This window comes from Thamnophis elegans, chromosome 11 (assembly GCF_009769535.1).
Source record: "Thamnophis elegans isolate rThaEle1 chromosome 11, rThaEle1.pri, whole genome shotgun sequence".
In the NCBI taxonomy this organism is placed as follows: domain Eukaryota; kingdom Metazoa; phylum Chordata; class Lepidosauria; order Squamata; family Colubridae; genus Thamnophis; species Thamnophis elegans.
Genome location: NC_045551.1, coordinates 69,432,590 through 69,453,793, shown reverse-complemented (window position 1 = coordinate 69,453,793; position 21,204 = coordinate 69,432,590). Strand labels below are relative to the sequence as shown.

Here is a 21,204-nt window from a genome sequence, read left to right as displayed (position 1 = left end):
CTTCCTATCTTGGGGTTTGTCCAATATATGAGGCTGGGCTGGAGGAGCTGCTGTGTGCTCTGAAGGAGGCCCACGGTGCTTTACTCAGCCAAGTTTTTCTGTTGGAAAAAAGTCACAGCGTGGTCACCCCAAATAGACCGAGTGTTCAAGAAAAGTCACACATTGATTGGGGGGGCAAAGTTACAGCCTTTGGCTATTTCCATCAAGATCCAGGCCTTGTGTGACTCTCTTCACTGACTCACCAGAGTGTGTGACTCTTAACTTGAATAGGACTATTCAGTGTGCAAGACTGGGTGTGTTTCTTCTTGAAGGTTTCCGAGACAAAAAACTTAAAACAGCTGGATAAAAGTTTCTCGGAGATTCTCAGTCCTCCAGGCCCTGGTTGTCTCAAAAGTGCTTCCCCCCCCCCCCCAGGAGGCAACTGGACTTTTTCATTTTTCTTTTGAGGATGTTCCCCTTCTCATCCAAGAAGCTTCTTCGCCACTGACTTGGATGGTGGAGAATGGAAGGATTTACATTCCTTGTAGACAAGCCGGTCATTTGCATCCTTTTTGAGGGAAGCAACCTCCAAGTGGCCTCAATAATAACCCTGCGAAAGGTTGCAAATGGCCAGCTGTCTGCAAGGAATATAAATCCTTCCGTTCCCCACCACCATCCAGTCAGAGCTGACGAAGCCTCTTGGATGAGAAGCGAAACGTCTTCGAAGAAAACGCAAGGAAGTCCAGTGGCCTCTTGAAGAAAAAGGCACCTCTGGATAAAAAGTATTTTATGTCTCTGAAGACTCTCAGTTCCCGAGTACCTGGGCCTTGAGCAGCAAAAGAAAAATTTTAAAGGTCTCTGTTCCCGTAGATAGAAGAACCAGCCTAAAAGTATTCATATAGTACAAAAGCTGAGTTGTTTTAACAGGCCGGATCAAATTTCAAAACGTTAGAATAACAAGTTGGAAGGGACCTTGGAGGTCTTCTAGTCCAACCCTCTGCTCAGGCAGGAAAGGCATGTAATCTTACGTTGTGTAACCTGTAAATTGTAATTCAGTCCTGCTGTGTTTCATGGAGAACGTCTTGGATGAAAGTTGAAGCGCTTGCAATTTCAATCTGCCACGTTTTATAAAACGCTTTTATGGAAATTACATTGTAGGAAGTTAGCACCCAGCTGAACCCAGAAGGACATTTCTTCCAACAAATATTTTGTAAATATACAATTCACAATTTTGTAAATATGTAAGTATATCTTTTCATGTGACAACACTGAAGAAATGACACTTGGCTATGATGTAAAATAGTGAGTATGCAGCTTGTATAACTGTAAATGTGCTGTCTCCTCAAAATAACGCAACACACAGCCGTTTAATGTCTAAACTGCTGGCAAGGTATACTTAAAATTTGATAAAATGTGAGGGGGTGTACTCACTTCTGTGATATACTCTGTGTGTGTGTATTCACACACACACAACGTTTCTGCATGATTCAAAGCCATTTCTGCCTGCAGTATAGATAATTTCTGTGTTTAATGCAATAATGGTGTAGACTAGTATAGCAATAGCAGTTGGACTTATATACCGCTTCATAGGGCTTTCAGCCCTCTCTAAGCGGTTTACAGAGTCAGCCTATATTGCCCCCAACAACAATCCGGGTCCTCATTTCACCCACCTCGGAAGGATGGAAGGTTGAGTCAACCCTGAGCCGGTGAGATTTGAACTGCCGAACTGCAGTCAGCTGAAGTAGCCTGCAGTGCTGCATTTAACCACTGCACCACCTCAGCTCTAATAAGGGTGTCAAGTATTAGAGTCACAAACACACAAAGCTGACACACTTTCTTTGCAAAGAAAAAATGCTTCCCCCCCCCAAATCTCTAGATTTTCACAAATGCAGCTTGAGATCCCATTTTCTGAAAATTTCTACCCAATCCCACACGCGATATTCCGGATAAACTTAACCAATGTTAGTTTTGAAATACTCCTTGTGAGAAGGTTTCTCTTTATTAACACACACACGTACTTCTTTTCTATTTAAAAAAAATACTGAAATGGTTTACCACAATTTAAAAGATGTCACAAAATCAAAAAGACGCAGGAGGAGGCTTATCGGGCAGCAAAGATCAGTGTTTGAAAGCCACCTGGGGAATTTTGGGCAGGTTTGAATTCACCCTGAAAGGCAGAGTTGAGAACAGATTTGGGGGGGGGGGGGAGAGTTAAATGGGCAGAAGCTCCTATTCCACATCCTTCAGCCACTAGAACAGAAAACAATTCCTCCAGATAGGATGTAAAAGGATATTCCATATTTCAGTAAGAAATCACTCCCAAAATTTACATCATTGAAAGCAGCGTCTTTAGCCCAGTTTATTCCTGCTGCTGAGAACGAAATTTCAGGTGCTATTGACAATAACGTTACTACTACCCTACCAGCAATAGAAGAGAGTTACTACAATCCTGCCACCAATAGAAGAGAGTTACTACAATCCTGCCACTAATAGAAGAGAGTTACTACAATCCTGCCACCAATAGAAGAGAGTTACTACTACCCTACCAGCAATAGAAGAGAGTTACTACAATCCTGCCACCAATAGAAGAGAGTTACTACAATCCTGCCACTAATAGAAGAGAGTTACTACAATCCTGCCACCAATAGAAGAGAGTTACTACTACCCTACCAGCAATAGAAGAGAGTTACTACAATCCTGCCACCAATAGAAGAGAGTTACTACAATCCTGCCACTAATAGAAGAGAGTTACTACAATCCTGCCACTAATAGAAGAGAGTTACTACAATCCTGCCACCAATAGAAGAGAGTTTACAATCCTGCCACCAATAGAAGAGAGTTACTACAATCCTGCCACCAATAGAAGAAGTTACTACAATCCTGCCACCATAGAAGAGTTACTACAATCCTGCCACCAATAGAGATAATTGCTACAATCCTACCAATAGAAGTTGTGTTACACTCCTATCACCAATGAGATGGCATTACTACAACCCTACCACCAATAGAGAATTGTAACCCTACCACCAATAGAAGAGGTAGCGTTACTACAATCCTATCACCAATAGAAGAGAGTGTTACTACAACCCTGCCACCAATAGAAGAGACAACACTGCCAATAGAAAACATAGCGTTACTTACAACCCTACCACCAATACAAGAAAGATAGTGTTACTATAACCCTGTTGCCAAGAGAAGAGATAGCCTTACTACAATCCTACCACCAATAGAAGAGACAGAGACTTCTGGGTCATAACTCCCTTTGCTGATCCTCCAATATAGTTACACTAAAGAGGTAGGTGCAATTCCGATCAATTATTTGTAGCTCGCCCCATTGTAAGTGCCATGTCACCCAGCCACTTTATCTGCATCTCAAAGCTACAGATGTCAATGTTAATCTTGGTTTTATTAGATCTTGGGGAAGAGCTGGAGACAAAGCCACTGGGTTTTGTGTTTTAAGTGTTGCTGTGTGATGCAGATTTACTCATAATAGGAGATTTGATTTCAATAGCTTCCTTCCAAGGGTCGCCATAGAAAGACTGCCATCAAGAAATCTCTCTTATCTGTAAGGCTGCAGGCCTCAAGTCTCAATCTGGTTTCATGGTAATCCTCATCTCTTTTTGCCTTTGCCTTAAGCCCAGCATATCCAAGAGGGGTGGCATCCCACAGCTTGCCACCCTTTTTCTGAAGAGCAAAAGGCGAAACCAATTTTATTGTACCAACTTGGGGCTCCCGAGGTCTGTGGCTAGACAAATATCCCTCTTTTAACACAACATTTTCTTAAGTCATAGAATCAAACTTTTTTTTTTTAAGAAAAACCAGTTGGCTTAAAAATTACCTACGGACTTGAACGCTCCGTGCAAAACATAAAAAAACCAGTTGTTTAAATCACAGCTGCTTGTGGAAGCTCTCGAATGATAAATACACAGGAAAAAACTACGCAAACTGCACTGTTCTAATAGAGGGAGGGGGGGAGATTCCCAGTAACACAACAAACACACAATTGCCTGATGAACCTATCTGGAGACAATTAAGATTGCTGTGTGAGAGACAATACATCTGCTGCAATAAAAGTGTGGTCTTGTGTGTTTTCCAGCTATGTTCCTGTTTTGTAAGGAGTTGTGAAATTCGCCCCGCTGCTCTGGAGTTTTTAATCTAGCTTCTTGCTGATTTAATCAAGGATCTGGAAAAGAGATTTTTTTTCCCCCTCTCTTTTCTTTAGCTGGCTTTGGCACTCAGGTTTCTATCTTTCTTCTCAAACTCTTTTCTGTCTCAAGCCGAAAGGGAAGATTGTGGAGAAATCTCCCTACATGTATGTCCTTTAGCCAGGCCAGGGTTGAGAAGGTTCCTACTTGAGACTGCAGGAAATTAGCACCCAGTTCTCTCCTAGAAAATGAGATATTTTAGGAAATATTAAAAGGGCAGAATATTTCCCCCCCAAAGGCAGGCAGAAACTCATTCCGCCCCCACCTTTGTCAATGGGCCATTAAAAGGCCTCGGGGCCAGTCTACTCTACATAACAAAGACATACCTCCTTCAGGCAGACCCATCTGCAACAGAAAGGCTCTTCCCCCATCCCATGATACCTTCTTGGGAAATAGTTTTCAAAGGTGTAGCTGTGTCATTTGCAACCAAAAACACAAGTATAACCCTAAAGGCAAACAATTTGTAGAATAAATGTATTCATTCGTCTTTAAAGTATTATCAGATTTCTCTATTGTTCAATACATGGGCTGACTCAAGAGGCTGGTTGTAATAGGATTAAATTCAGCCCGGGATGAAATAAAACTTCTACTCGATTTATCAACATGATTATATATTTTTTTACAAAATGCAAGAAGTTACAAGAAAAGGCCATATGTTAAAAACCCAAATACAAGTTTATTCTATAAATAATTTGTATGCAATAAACATACCACACAAAAAAATTAGGTAGCATTCCAGAAAAAAACCTTTTAAAAGCCATGAAGACAGGGTTGATTAGAAAAGCTTACTCTTTTAATGGTGAAGGGTTTTTTGTTTTTTCCTGCTTTCAAAGTTGAGTCCCGACTCCTAATCGCTTTTATCTTCGTTTTGATAATGCCTGTATTCCGGCTTCAGCTCCCAAGTACTTTTGTGCGGCCCCTTAAAATTGTAGATGCCAATTTCTCTCAAAATTTCCTTTAAATAGATCTGAAAGAAAGCAAGAGAGATTGTGATTAAACAAGGTTATGAACACGGGGTGTACGTTATGTTGAATTCAACCAGTCCCCTATTCCAGACCAAAGACCGTCTCCCTTCAAAGACGGACATTTACACCAAGTCGAAGGTGCAGGTTAATTCACTTTTCTCCTTTGCCCTCTGAATTAAAGTGGGGGGGTTTGGTGGGGGGGAAAGGAAGTTGAGAAAAGTGGTTTTCTATACCCGTATTGAAGCTGGTGAGCTCAGCAGCTCATCATACTTCATTATCAACATCACACTTGTTATTAATTATCAACAGGATATAAGCTTCACCCAAATCACCCATAATTCAGATGACAGGGTATCAAACTGTTACAGGTGGTTGGTGTGGAATATATCTCTATCTCTATCTCTCTATCTATCAATCTATGTATGTATGTATGTATGTATGTATTGTGTCACAACCACAAACCCATATGGGGTTGTGACATAATACATACCTATTTCCCTGGCCTAGCTGATAAAGGAAGAGAGCCTGTGGCTTAATGGTTAACCATCTGCCTAATATGTAATACAGCCCAGGTTCGAATCCCAGTAAGGGTATGGCTAGCTGATGAGAGCTAAATAGCTTGAAATAGATCTATACTAGTCTCCCTTTATTTATTTATCAGCACAAATGCAACATATATATATAATATATATATATATGTATGTATAGTATGTATGTATGTATGTTGTATGTATGTATGTAGTATGTATATATGTATATGTATATGTATATGTATATGATGTATGATGTATATGTATATGTATATGTATATGTATATGTATGTATGTATGTATGTATAGACACACACACATATACATACATATATATATATATATATATACACACACACATATACATATACATAAACAAACATCTCAGGGGCTGCCACAAAGAAGAGGGAGTCAAACTATTCTCCAAAGCACCTGAGGGTGGGAGAAGAAGCAATGGGTGGAAACTAATCAAGGAGAGAAGCAACTTAGAACTGAGGAGAAATTTCCTGACAATTAGAACAATTAACCAGTGGAACAGAAGTTGCCTCCAGATGTTTTGAATGCTCCAACATTGGAAGTTTTTAAGAAGAGATTGGAGAGCCGTTTGTCTGAAATGATATAGGGCTTCCTGCCTGGGGTTGGACTAGAAGACCTCCAAGGTCTGTTATGATTCTGTTTTCTATATATTGCTATTTACTGCAATAGAAATTACGGAATAACAGAGTTTTGAAGTTGCCTTCAACAACTTTTGAATGCAATTTGTTGATTGTTCTCACTGTCAAAAAAAAAGTCTACCTTAGGTTGAATCTCTTTTCAATTTAAAATTGAGACATCTCTTAATTTTTAAAAAAATAAAATAAAGTCGTCAACATGTTAGCACAACTTTTAATGAACTAGCTATATTTTTCTAAAAAATAATGATAATTCTTTCTGTTAAGCCAGAGGCTTTCATCCGGCCTGCAATGGAGCTAAAATGATGATGATGATGATGATGATGATGATGATGATGATGATGATATGATGATAAAGCCAGATATAATCTCTATAACATCTGGCTTCATCGAAGCCAGCAGGATCTTCATGGTAAGCATTTCCTCTGCCCGTTTACAGAACAGTTGCAGATTCAATGCAGCAAACACTTCAGATGTGTGAGCTCTGCGTGTCTCAGCTCTCCAAATATTTAAAGTATTTTTCTCTTAACAATTTGAACAAAGCAGTTAAAGGACAAACGGCGGTAGATGCAATCTCCAAATTTGCTCACACAGTATCGCAACAACCCCCACGAGGGGCAGCAATTGACCACATGAGTCCAAAATAAAATTTTTGGTGACCAAGAAAAGAATCTTCTCAAAGGAGAAACCGAACAATCAAGATCAAGGGAGGCAGTAATATTACTCTATAAAGCCTTAGTAAGGCCACACCTGGAATCCTGCATCCAATTTTGGTCACTAGAACAATAAAAAAGATGTGGAGACTCTAGAAAGAGGGCAGAGAAGCAACAAAGAGGATGAGGGGACTGGAAGCTAAACACACGAAGAATGGTTGCAAGAACTGGGTATGTTCTAGTCGAGGGTAGTGAAAATAGGGATGACATGATAGCAGCCTTCCAATATTTGAGGGGCTGCTCCAGAGAAGAAGGGGTCAAACTATTTCCCAAGGCACCTGAAGGCCAGACAAGGAATAATGGATGGAAACTGGCCAAGGAGAGATTCAACCTGGAAATAAGTAGACATTTTCTGACAGTGAGAACCATCAACCAAAGAAACAGAAGTTGCCTTTGGAAGTTGTGGGCTTCATCCCTGGAGGATCTCAAGAAGAGACTGGACTGCCCTCTGTCAGAAATGGTGTAGGCTCTCCTGCTTGGGCAGGGGGGGTTGGACTAGAGGACCTCCAAGGTCCCTTCCAACTCTTTTAACCTGTACCTGTCTGGGCATCCTTGTTCTTTTTCCCAGCTCTGAATGTCTGTTTGGGGCTTGTTCTGACTGAAGGCCAAACTGGGGTAGGGGATAGCGAGACCATCCTACTCAAAGAAAACTTCACACAGCTGGGTAGTCCTCGGTACGTCCAGTTGGATGAAAAAAAGAAGCACGGGGGGGCATGAGAACAGCCTTCCGGTATTTGGGGATCTGCCACAAGGTCAGCTTAGTCCCCAAAGCAAGAATGGATGGAAAGAATGGGGGGAACTAAGCAAGGAGAGAAGGAACCTGGAATTAAGGAGAATTTCCCTGACAAATGGGAACAATTAACCAGTGGAACCGCTTGCCACCAGAAGTCGTGGGTGCTCCATCACTGGAGGTTTTTAAGAAGAGGCTGGACATTTGTGCAATCATTTGCCCCTGATGGAATAACGGGTAGGACTAGAAGACCTCCAAGCCCCTTCCTGTGTTTCTATCAGTCTATTATCTTCCCCTACCACTATAATGCAGGAAGGTCCATACGAATAAATCATTAAAGCATCTCTTTTGTTAAAGTTTTTTAAAGAAGGCAAATAAGGTTTTAAAGAAGAAACTGGACAGCCAGAATGGCCCAGGCTCTCCTGCTTGAGTGGAGGGTTGGGCCAGAAGACCTCCAAGGTCTCTTCCAACTCTCTCATTCGAATGTCAGCAGGGCTGGGAATTATTGGTTCTCATATGTCCTTCTCCTCTCTTTCTCTTCTCTCTTTCTCTTCTCTCTCTTCTCTCTCTCTCCTTCTCCTCTCTTTCTCTCTCTTCTCTCTCTCTCTCCCTCCTTCCCCTTTCTCTCTCTCTTTCTGTGTCTAGTCTCTCTCTCTCTCTCTCTCCTCCTTCTCTCCTCTCTCTCCCTCTCTTTCTCTCTCCCTCCCTCCTCCTTCTCCTCTCTTTCCTTCTCTCTCTCTCTCTTCTCTCTCTCCCTCCCTCCTTCCCTCTTTTTCTCTTCCTTTTTCTTTTCCCCTCTTTCTGTGTCTTTCTGTCTCTCTTTCTCCTCCTCTCTCTCTCTCTTCTCTCCTCTTCCTCTCCTTCTCCTCTCTTTCTCTTCTCCTCTCTCTTTCTCTCTCCTCCCTCCTTCCCCCCTCTTTCTCTCTCTCTCTCTTTCTGTGTTTTTCTATGTCTCTCTTCTCCTCTCTTCTCTCCTCCTTCTTTCTCTCTCCTCCCTCCTTGTATCTTTCTCTTTGTGTATGTCTCTTGTCTTTCTCTGTCTTCTCTCCCCCCCCTCCCCCCTCTAATGGCTGGCTTCTCCTCTACTTCTATTTTCCTCTGTAGTCAAACAGGGTTTTGTTGGTATCAAAGAAAGGAAAGACAGAAACAATGGGATGAAACCAGTAATTAAGAGGAACTGATTAATTAAAGGACATTTCAATTGCCTGGCCTCACCAGGCAGGAAAAAAATACACTTAGAAGGAAATGTACTTTCCAGAGGAGGCACCTCCCAATTTAAAGACGTTGGAGCTGCCACTGTGTGTTTAGAGTAAAACATATACTTAATAAATAGACCTGTATTTATCACTTGCTTAGATTTATGCCCCTGTCACAACTAATGGATCAACACTCGGTTGATTTAGAAAAAAAAAATGAATATCACCTGCACTTTTGGGAAAATGAGGAGGAAGAGGAAGAGGAGGAGGAGGGAGGAAGAAGGAGGAGGAGGGAGGAGGAGGAAGGAAAAAGAGGGGAAGGAGAAGGGAGGAAAGAAAAAGAAGTTAAAAGAAGAAGAGGAGGAGAAGGAGAGGAGAAGGAGAAGGGAGGAAGAGAAGGAGAAGGGGAGAAGGAGAAGCAGGAAGAAAGGAGGAGAAGGAGGAAGAGAAGGGAGGAAGGAAAAGAGGAGGAGAAAGAAGAGGAGGAAGAGAAGGGAGGAAGGAGAAAGAGAAGGAGAAAGAAGAGGAGGAAGAGAGGAGGAAGAGGAGGAGAAGGGGGAGGAGGAGGAGAAGGGAGGAAGGAGAAAGAGAAGGAGAAAGAGGAGAAGGAGAAGTGAGGAATCATCATCCATGGTCTCAAAGGCCACGGATGATGAAGGCAGGAGAGCATGGAAAGAGGAAGATGAATGGTCTCACATGGGATGGCAGAGCCAGACTAGACAAACTCATGGAGGAACAATCAAGTCCCAGAGTTACACGATTCCCTCGTGCGACTTTTTGATCAGCGAAGTCCAGGGGGAAAGTTGGGTTCCACTTAACGACCAGGTGGCTAACTTCACAACGTCGGGGATTCACTTAACAAATGTGGCAAGAAAGGAACAAAAAAATGGGACAAAATCTGCTTCACCAAATTTTCATCCCCTTGTCAACACAGTTCCTTGTGTCTTACTACGCGTCTTACACAAGGTGTAAAGTTTCCGAAGCACAAGGGACGGCTTGTCTCCTTCCAAAGGGAGACAGGTGGGAAAATGGGAGAACTTGAGATGCGGCAGCCTTTCTTAATCTTTCTCTCTGTCCATCCTTCGAAATTAACTTTCTGTTTCTTTATCCATTAAAAATTAAATCCATTAAAACCGGCTATCCAGTCAAATCCCTCCCACACCTGCTCCTCTCTCCTTGCCTTCCTATGGAGAGGAGCAAAACCCAACATCTGCCATGGAGGAACAAAGCAATTAGTAGCGTCTCCCTTTGTAGGAGGTGAAGGAGTTTTGAGGCCGGGAGACGCTGTTTTCGGTGTCTAGAACTAAAATAAGTATCGGTGGTTTTTGACTTCTCCAGAGCAACGGCTCGCAGCTGCGGGAGAAAACTTTCAATAGATAGCAACGGATTCCTAAACAGATACTCCTTCCAGGGGACGGATGCAAAATACACGGTGTAACTGAGGTGTAACTAAGCCGATGCCACTGGAAGGAATTTGTAGAAGGAACCCGCTCTACGGATTTCTTTTGTCAGCTGTTAAGTTGTGGCGATGAACTTTCCCATGATGACAATGTGACATCATCTAGGGATGTTTTCGAATTAGGGTGCTGGAGGAGGCAGGGGGGTTGGACTAGATGACCTCTGAGGCCCCTTCCAGCCCTAGGTTTCTATGCAATTCTATGATTCCTCTTTTCCAACACGGAACATAATTTCGTTGAGAATCCCCTGGACTGCAAGGAGATTTTACAGAATGTGACTCTCGTTTGAAGTTACTTTTCTTGACAAAATAACAGGTTAACAGAGTTGGAAGGGACCTTGGAGGTCATCTAGTCTAACCCCCCACCCGAGCAGGAGACCCTACACCGTTTCTGACAGATGGCAGTCCAGCCTCTTCTTGAAAGCCTCCAGGGATGAAGCTCCCACAACTTCCGAAGGCAACTTCTGTTCCAAGGGTTGATTGTTCTCACGGTCAGGAAATTCCTCCTTATTTCCAGGTTGAATCTCTTTTCAAATTAAAACTGAACGTTTTAAAAATATCTGTCCAGCTTTAAGAAGGAGAGAAGCAACTTAGAACTGAGGAGACGATTCTGGACAGCTAGAACAATCAGTGGAACAGCCATAAGTTGTGGGTGCCTCCATCACTGAAGGTTTTCAAGAAAAAGATTGGACATTCATTTGACCCGGGATGGAGTAAAGTTTCCTGCCTTAGGCAGGGGGGTTGGACTAGATGACCTCCGAGGCCCCTTCCAGCCCTAGGTTTCTATGCAATTCTATGATTCCTCTTTTCCAACACGGAACATAATTTGTTCTTGCAGCTGTCGGTTTATACTTTGGTAAACTGTGATATTTTTCATTTATGTTTTCTGGGATGGCACCCAATAAAGCTATTTGTGGTTTCAGCTCATGGTTTGTTTTTTTTTAGCACTGACTTACCACTGGCTGTTTGGTTATATCCACCAAGTCTTTGATGTTGTAATACTGGTGTTTCTCAAAAGCAGAAAATAGCATGTCCAGCACTTGCTGCTTTTCAGCGCGGGCTCTCTTTCCATCTTCTTTTTTCTTCTTGTCATACTCAATCTATTGATTAAAATAACAGAAGAAGGAAAAAGATACACATTTTCAAGCTAGTTCGGGAACATTGTTTAAACGCAACAAGAAGAGATAGAGATAGATAGATAAATAGATAGATAGATAGATAGATAGATAGATAGATAGTAGATAGATAGATAGATAGATAGATAGATAGATAGATAGATAGATAGATAGATAGATAGATAGATAGATAGATAGATAACCATATATTATGTGGTATGAAATGAGTGGTACAAATGGCTAGAGAACAGGTTGTAAAGTTTAAGGAAAGACTAAATGGAAAGAAATTCCCTATTCTATTCTATTCCATTCCATATTCTATTCTATTCTATTCTACTCCATTCCATTCCATATTCTATTCTATTCTACTCCATTCCATTCCATATTCTATTCTATTCTCCTTTCCATATTCTATTCTATTCTATTCTATTCTACTCCATTCCATTCTCTATTCTATTCTATTCTACTCCATTCCATATTCTATTCTATTCTATTCTACTCCATTCCATTCTCTATTCTATTCTATTCTATTCTATTCTATTCTATTCTATTCTATTCTATTCTATTCTACTCCATTCCATTCTCTATTCTATTCTATTCTATTCTACTCCATTCCATTTTCTATTCTATTCTATTCTATTCTACTCCATTCCATTCCATATTCTATTCTATTCTATTATTCTATTATTCTATTCTATTCTACTCCATTCCATTCCATATTCTATTCTATTCTATTCTACTCCATTCCATTCCCTATTCTATTCCATCTCATTCCATTCCATTCCCTATTCTAATCTATTCCCTTCCTTATTCTATTCTATTCCATTCCATTCCCTATTCTAATCTATTCCATTCCATTCCATTCCATATTCCATTCCATATTCTACTCCATTCCATTCCCTATTCTATTCCATCTCATTCCATTCCATTCCCTATTCTAATCTATTCCCTTCCTTATTCTATTCTATTCCATTCCATTCCCTATTCTAATCTATTCCATTCTATCCATCATCTCATTTCTATTCTATTCCACTGAGCGTCAGTCGAAGGAGCAGAAGGGAAAAGGCTAGAAGCAACTCACGTTGTACTGATGATTAGAGACGGGTTTGTAATTGGTGGTGACGGCCTTGTCCAGCTGCATGGTCCAGCTGACGGGCTTGGAGGATTCTTCTATCTGCAGCCTGAAGGAAGAAAGGGCAAAATCATCAGAGAAGACACGAAGAAGGGGGCCTCCTTCCACGCATCGCCCTGATTGTCTTAAAAAAACAATGCAGATCAAAGAGCAAATCCGTCAAGGGTAATAACATAACTTTTCGGATGAGGCCTCGGAGGCCTTTTTCGGAGGAGGAGGAGGAAGGCGCCATGAAATAAACCTTACACAGTTATTACCGTTAGATGGGAAAATTGATTTCTTACAGGTAAACAACTCAGCGGAAGCAGCAGAGAAACGTGTGACATACACACAGGCCCCCGTAAAATCTCTCTTTCGGGCATCTTTGAGAACAAAGCAATTGTCACTTTACAGCAAGTGGTTCCCAAACTTGGCAACTTTAAGACTTGTGGACTTCAACTCCCAGAATTCTCCAGCCAGCTCTGGAGAATTGGATTTGAAAGAGACACCTATAACAATAGAAAAAGAAAGGAAGGGAAGAAGAAGGAAGGAGAGGAGGGGAGGAAGGAAGTAGGGAATGGAGGGACGAAGGAAAGGAAAGAAGTGGAGGGTGGAAGAGAGAGAGAGAGAGAGAGAAGGAGAGATAGTAGGAGAGGAAGAAGAAATGTGGAGGAGAGGTAGGGGAAGAAGAAAGAAGTAAGGAGAGATGGGTGGAAGGGAGAGAAAGAGAAGGAGAGGAGGGAGGAAGAGAGAAAAAGAGAAGGAGAGCGGGTAGGAAGGAGAAGAAAGAGGGTAGGAGTAGGGGAGAGGTAAGGGAAGGAAGAAGGGGAAGGAGAGGAGGAAGGAAGTAGGTAGAGAAGGAAGGGGGGGAGAAAAGAAAAGAAAGAGAAAATAAGGTGGTGTCCTAGCAGGTGTGAAGGATGGTAAACAATACATTCCAAATTATACCTTATATCCTTTTAAATGGAATAATAATATAAGAATGGCAAAGAAAAAGAATAACTATGTGAAGTTGCCAAGTTTGGGAACCAATGCTTTACAGCATGAAAAATGTTAAGAAACCCTAAGATTCCTCTGGTGCCATCAACCTGTGGAAGAGAGAAATCTTTGGGACTGCAAGCTCTCCCCTAGAATATTTTAGCGTGATCTTTCCCAACGGTGCTTTTTCCAAAAGGCAACTGGACTTTCCTGATTTTTCCTTCAAGATCTTTCGCTTCTCATCCAAGAAGCTTCTTCAGAGCCGAAGACATTTCGCTTCTTGTAGACACACTCTTGAAAGACAGAAGTTGCAATGGAAATTGCATCAACAGTGCGACGGTGAACTGCTCCATGCTCACATTATTAATAACAATGGCAAAAAAAAAAAAAAAAGAGGATGAAGAACTTCTTTTGGCATCTGACTAGGAAACTGGGCAATGGTGAGTTCTAGTTCTGCCTTAGGTGAAAGGTCAGCTGCATGATCTGGGGTCTGTCATTTCCCTTAGCCTATCGGGCCCACACCAAGAGAGGAAGCATTGAGGTCCAATCAAGCCCAATCCTTTATTCACTCACGCCCAACAGACAGAATCGTGCCGAAGTAAAGCTATAACTTTCTAACCCACTAGATTGAATCGAATTGAATTTATTATATTTCTATGCCGCCCTTTTCCCAGAAGGGACTCAGGGCGGCTCACAACCCAAGTCGGGGGGGGGGGGGGATAGGGGATACAAATAGGGGAAAAAAAGACATAGACAAACAATACCACAATTTTAAAAACAACTCAACAGGCACACCATTCGAGCGGGGACGGGAACTCATCAGCCCCAGGCCTGTCGGAACAGCCAGGTTTTAAGGGCTTTGCGGAAAGCCTGGAGGGTGGTGAGGATCCGAATCTCCACGGGGAGCTCGTTCCAGAGGGCCGGAGCAGCCACAGAGAAGGCCCTCCTCCGGGTTGAGAGATCAGAGTTCCCCAACCTTTCTGGCTTGGAGTGGAGGAAGGGGGAGAAGGAGGGTGGTTTTGGGGGGAGGGGCAGGCACATGCACACATGCGTGTGGACACGTGTTGCCCGCGGGAATGGTGACGCAAGAAAACTGTCCCACATTTATTCGGCGTAATGCTGTCGAACCAGCCATACGTGAGTCCCAACAAACTTGGTTCTGAAAAGTTAGTCCTGAAAAGGAAAAAAAAAAGGAAGTCCCAGTTTCTGTGCAGAAAACAAACACGAACAGGACTAAAGATGCAAAAGAATCTTTTGTTCTTGTTTTTGGAGGTGCCGTTATTGTGTGCCGCAGTAGATGGAACACGAAAGGCATCTCAGAAACTGCCAAGAGGAAGAATCGGGCGCTTTCCGAACTGCGAGAAGAAGGACGGAACCTTCTTGGGAAAATGACTCAGTTTTCAAAAGGAGAATTAGCTTTTCTCCGCTGCCTCCTCTGCCTTTTTCAAATGACGGCTCCGGCTTTTTATCCAGACACCGAGAAAATGGCTGGAAGGTTTGATTGTGGGCCAGCAATATGGTTCAAATGAAAAAAAACCCAAACTTCATGGGTTTTGGACACCTTCTGTAACAACGCTCACCAACTGGTGGTCCGGGCACCACTGGTGGCCTGTGAGAAAATTTTGGTGGTTCCACAGAAAGTTTGCACAGATCTGAGATCTCAAACTACTTGAGGTCAGGTGTGTTATTGGGGTTAAAAACAATGGGGGAAAAGGGTGTGACCGCTCGCATTTTGTTTCCCTTTATTTAAAACAGGCCGTTCTTGGCCTACAACAGTTTAGTGACCGTTCAGAGTTACAACGGCACTGAAAAACTATAACGTTTTTCCACAGTTACGACCTTTGCAGCTCAGGTGCACCTGATTCATACTTTTGACCGTTGCGGTTTCCCAGAGGGGGTCACACGTGATCTCCTTTTGCGACCAGATTGAGCCAGATTCACTGAACAACCGGGGGTTACTAACTTATCAACTGTCGTGATTCACTTAACGGCGGTGGCAAGGAAGGCCATAAAATGGGGCAAAACTCAACTGAGCCAATGTCTCGCTCGACCACAGAAATTTGGGGATCTATTTCGGTCATACGTAGAGGACCACCTGGACCAACGAAAGCCGAAAGGCCTGCCATTATCTCCTAGTTTATCATTTTGATTCAGTTACAAGATGAAATAAGATGCAAAATACAAAAACAAACAGGAGAAAGGTGGGGAGGAAGAAGAGAAGCGAGGAAGAATAAGAAAAGGAGAAAGGAAAAGAAAGAAATGATTTCCTTCTCTGTCGCATTAAGGCGTTAACATCAAACCACAACTTTCAACAAGCCATTTCTATAAAGATCTATCAATCTAATAATTAGGTAAATTACTGCACATATGTGCTACTCATTCCTGACTCTAGGGGGCGCTGATCATCTCCGTTTCAAAGCCAAAGAGCCAGCGCTCTCCGAAGACGTCTCCTTGTTCATGTGGCCAGCATGACTCAACGCCGAAGGCACATGCAACGCTGTTCCCTTCCCCCCAAAGGTGGTTCCTATTTTTCTACTTGCATTTTTTACCTGCTAGGTTGGCAGAAGCTGGGAGAAGTAATGGGAGCTCACTCCGTTATGCGGTGCTAGGGATTTGAACCACCGAACGGCCGAACTTTCTCATCAACAAGCTAATTTCATTCTTTTCCCCTTCGAGTATAAAGTTCACAAGTGGTTTCCATCTGTTATTATCTCCTAAGGAGATCCCCTGAAGACCTTCTCGGTGGATAAAATCAGGAATATTTCTCCCTCCGGGAATATATATATATATATATATATATATATATATATGTATATGTATATGTATATGTATATGTATATGTATATGTATATGTATATGTATATGTATATGTATATGTATATGTATATGTATATATAAAAAAGGGTTTTAGGATCTCAGAAAGCAAAAAATGCTTCAAAAGCCACGATATCCTTTATACCTCCGAAGCTCACCGTCCAGATTGAGCAGTGAGTCATTAAACGGCTCCTATTTTTCCCTGACTTTTATGATAAAGGATAACAGGCATCTGTTCCCGCGGCTGAGTTCTAGGCGTGATGCATTCAAGCTGCAATGGGATTGAACAATGCCAGGAGTGTGTTTGAGGAGGGAGGGGTGGCACTTGTCGACAGGGAAAGGGGGGGGAAAATTCAATTAAGCCCCCCCCTCCTGAAAAACTTCGAAGAACACCTAATTTTATACTGGGAATTAACAACAGCGTCTCTCAAAAAAAAAAGAAAGGGGGGGAGGAGGAAAAAAAAATAAGATTATATATTGATATTAGCGGATGTAAAAATAGAGGCGTGGGGATAAAACTGTTGCATCGGCTACAGAAAGAAGATGACAGCTTTTAATGAAGAGGCTACAAATCTCACAGCATTTAACCCTTCCAAGCTCTTGCAAGGCTATTGTTGAGAAATACCTACTTGGCCAAACGAGGGGAAACAGGATGGCAAAAATTTGTGGTACCGATTGGGCTTCTTGTCCAAGCTAGCTTTAGAAGAATGGAGCCAGCCCTGCCACCTTCGAGCACTGATAATGTTACCTGGTTGGGTAATGAAACGTCTGCAAGGAGGAGGAGGAGCCGAGGTGGCGCAGTGGGTAGAGTGCGGTACTGCAGGCCACTTCAGCTGACTGCTAGTTCGGCAGTTCAAATCTCACCGGCTCAAGGTTGACTCAGCCTTCCATCCTTCCGAGGTGGGTGAAATGAGGACCCAGACTGTGGGGGCGATATGCTGACTCTGTAAACCGCTTAGAGAGGGCTGAAAGCCCTAGGAAGCTGTATATAAGTCCAACTGCTATTGCTATTGCTATTGCAAGAAAACCAGAAAGCTCAGAGAGCACCAAGGAGTCTCCAGTTTTTTTTCCTCCTCCTCCTCCTCCTCCTCCTCTTAGCACTGATACCTAGTTGGGTAATGAATGAATGTCTGGAAGAAAACAACCGAGCTCAGAGAGCACCAAGGATCTCACAATTGTCCTCCTCCTCTCCACAAACTCCACTCCCTTGTAGCACTGATGATGTTACCTAGTTGGGTAACGAAATGACTGCAAGAGAGCCAGCAAGCTCAGAGGGCACCAAGGACCCCAGTCTTCCTCTTCCTCCTCTTAGCACTGATGATGTTACCTAGTTCGGTAATGAAACGTCTGCAAAAAACCTCACCCAGCCCAGAAAGCACCAAGGACCCCTCATTTTTCAACCCCGAGCTACAAATATTCTCCTTTATAGTCTTAAAATTGGTTTTCTGTGTCTCCCGTTGGGGGAAATAAAGGAGGTTTTTGGGAGAGCAGAACAGCAGGAGGAAAAGTGCCAAAGGGGTTAATCCTGTATTGTTAACAGGGTCTTCAAAGGGTTTGATCTCCCACAGGGACAATCATGCTGCTGGGATGGAAAGCTGAAAATTCAGGCATGAAGCCTAATTCAAGCCCCCTCCCCCTCCCTGCAAACTCTCCCCCCTCCCCATCCAGTCCAATCCACAGCCATCTGCTCGGTCTGCCTCTCTCTCCATGGCATGAAGAAGCTGCCGGTCCACAGAGGGTCTCCACGCCCATTGATTCTCAACCGCAGACCCCGGGCACAGTCACTACACAGGGTTTACACAGGAAGACGTTACGTTTTCCCAGGACTGGGCGGGGTTGCCCCTAAACCCCCCACAATAGGAGAGGGGAAGAGCTGCCAGGTTCCTAGTCCGGAATGAGGAAGAGAAGGAGGGAAGGAGTGAGAGAGGATGGGAAGGAGAGAAGGAAGGGAGGGAAGGAAGGAGAGAGGGAGGGAAGGAGTGAGAGAGGAAGGGAAGGAGAAAAGGAAGAGAGGGAAGGAAGGAGAGAGGGAGGGAAGGAGTGAGAGAGGAAGGGAAGGAGAGAAGGAAGAGAGGGAAGGAAGGAGAGAGGGAGGGAAGGAGTGAGAGAGGAAGGGAAGGAGGGAGAGAAGGAAGGGAGGGAAGGAGAGAAGGAAGGGAGGGAAGGAAGGAGAGAGGGAGGAAGGAGGGAGGGAATGAGGAAGAGAGGGAGGGAGGGAGGAAGAGAGGGAGGGAGGAAGAGAGGAAGGGAAGGAGGGAGAGAAGGAAGGGAGGGAAGGAGAGAAGGAAGGGAGGGAATTGAATTGAATTGAATTGATTTTGAATTGATTTTATTTGTAGGCCGCCCTTTTCCCTGAGGGGACTCAGGGCGGCTCACAGAAACCAGGGAGAGGGGAATACAATACAATACAGTACTAAGACAACAACACATAATAAAAATGATACACAACATGCATACAACATTCGGGCGGGGGTAATGGTCCTTATCCCCAGGCCTGACGGGCGAGCCAGTTCTTCAAGGCTGTGCGGAAGGCCTGGACGGTGGAGAGGGTACGAATCTCTACGGGGAGCTCGTTCCAAAGGGTCGGGGCCGCTACTGAGAAGGCCCTCCTCCTTGTGGTTGCCAGCCGACATTGGCTGGCCGATGGGATGCGGAGGAGGCCTAACCTATGAGATCTTATAGGCCGTAGGGAGGTAATTGGCAGAAGGCGGTCTCTCAAGTATCCCGATCCACTGCCATGTAGGGCTTTATGGGTGGTCAATAGCACCTTGAAGCGCATCCGGAGATCGACAGGTAGCCAGCGCAGCTCGCGGAGGATAGGTGTAATGCGGGTGAATCGGGGTGCACCCGCAATCACTCGCGCGGCTGCGTTCTGCACTAGCTGAAGTCGCCGGATGCTCTTCAAGGGCAGCCCCATGTAGAGCACATTGCAGTATTCCAGCCTAGAAATCACGAGGGCCCGAGTGACTGTTGTGAGGGCCTCCCGGTTCAGGTAGGGTCGCAACTGGCGCACCAGGCGTACCTGGGCGAATGCCCCCCTGGTCACAGCCGCTATATGATGGTCGAATGACAGCTGTGAATCCAGGAGGACTCCCAAGTTGCGAACCCTCTCTGAGGGGTGTAGAATTTGACCCCCCAGCCTGAGTGTTGGATTAGTGGCCGAATTTTTGGGAGGAAAACACAACAGCCACTCGGTCTTTTCTGGGTTGAGCACAAGCTTGTTAATCCTCATCCAGTCCATGACGGCTTCGAGCCCCCGGTCCATCACGGCAACCGCTTCATTGATTTGGCACGGGGCGGACAGATACAATTGAGTATCGTCCGCATATTGATGGTATCTAATCCCGTGCCTACGGATGATCTCTCCCAGCGGTTTCATGTAAATGTTAAATAGTAGGGGGGATAAGACCGAACCCTGCGGCACCCCATATTTCAGGGGCCTTGGGGACGATCTCTGCCCTCCCACTAACACCGACTGCGACCTGTCCGAGAGGTAGGAGGAGAACCACCGTAACACGGTGCCTCCCACTCCCACCTCCCGCAGTCTTCGCAGAAGGATACCATGGTCGATGGTATCGAAAGCCGCTGAGAGGTCAAGGAGGACCAGGATGGAGGGATGTCCTTCATCTCTGGCTCTCCAGAGATCATCCATCAATGCGACCAAGGCGGTTTCAGTGCTGTAACTGGGTCTGAAGCCTGACTGGAAGGGGTCTAGGTAGTCTGCTTCCTCCAAGGACCGTTGGAGCTGGAAGGCCACCACCTGGAAGCTGGAAGGAAGGAGAGAGGGAGGAAGGAGGGAGGGAAGGAGGGAGAGAGGAAGGGAAGGAGAGAAGGAAGGGAGGGAAGGAAGGAGAGAGGGAGGAAGGAGGGAGGGAAGGAGGGAGAGAGGAAGGGAAGGAGAGAAGGAAGGGAGGGAAGGAAGGAGAGAGGGAGGAAGGAGGGAGGGAATGAGGAAGAGAGGGAGGGAGGGAGGGAGGAAGAGAGGGAGGGAAGGAGGGAGAGAAGGAAGGGAGGAGAGAAGGAAGGGAGGGAGGGAAGGAGGGAGGAAGAGAGGGAGGGAGGAAGGAAGGAAAAGTCAGAAAAGGGAAGAGGGGGAGGGAGAAAAAGACAGACACCCTTTCAACAATGCCAGAAGAGGGGAGTTGGAGGGGGATTTAACAACTGTGGCAAGGAAGAAGAGATTGGTAGGCCACTTGTCCGAAATGGTCTAGGGTGGAGGTTCCCAATGTGGGGCTCAGGCCCCACGGGGGGGGGGGGATTTGATTTTTAATGGGGGCCATTTGAACCTTATTTAAACCGAGTTAATGGCCTTTTAGGCTTCCTCCTAGAGTTCACTTTTTGAGTAAAGTAAGAATTAGATGGGGGGGGGGGGGAGTCAGGATTTTAGAGACGCTTAGGTCAAAAAAAAAAAAGGGTCTCCTGCTTGAGCAAGGGTTGGACTAGAAGACCTCTGAGGTTATTCCCAGCTCTACTCTGATTGCATTGATTGACGTCCGGTGCCAAAGGAAAGGCAATTTGCAGATATCAATGGAAATTCTCAGTTATGCAACTCACGGCGTCCCAAAGGTGCTTTTTTTTCAAACGACACCTGGAGTTGGTTTTTCCTTCAAAGCCTTTCGCTTCTCATCCAAAACCTCCAAGTGGCCTCAACGACTCTCAGAAGAGAGTTTCTTTTTTTTCCCTTTTTTTAAATTTATTTTATTTTATCAATTTCATATATACATTCACAATTATATGACCT

At 44.2% G+C, this 21,204-nt stretch overlaps 1 protein-coding gene across 1 annotated transcript in view; it reads right to left on the bottom strand.

The window, feature by feature from the left end:
• Nucleotides 1–4,807: 4,807 nt before the first annotated feature.
• Nucleotides 4,808–21,204, bottom strand: part of GTF2F2 (general transcription factor IIF subunit 2) — a 59,223-nt gene continuing 42,826 nt past the window's right edge. Inside the window, exons 7-9 of the mRNA XM_032227006.1 lie at nt 12,642–12,741; nt 11,402–11,545; nt 4,808–5,151 (exon numbers count right to left, since the gene is read on the bottom strand). Coding sequence (XP_032082897.1) covers nt 5,032–5,151; nt 11,402–11,545; nt 12,642–12,741 — 364 coding nt within the window. The 3' untranslated portion in view covers nt 4,808–5,031. The remainder of the gene's footprint in view (nt 5,152–11,401; nt 11,546–12,641; nt 12,742–21,204) is intronic.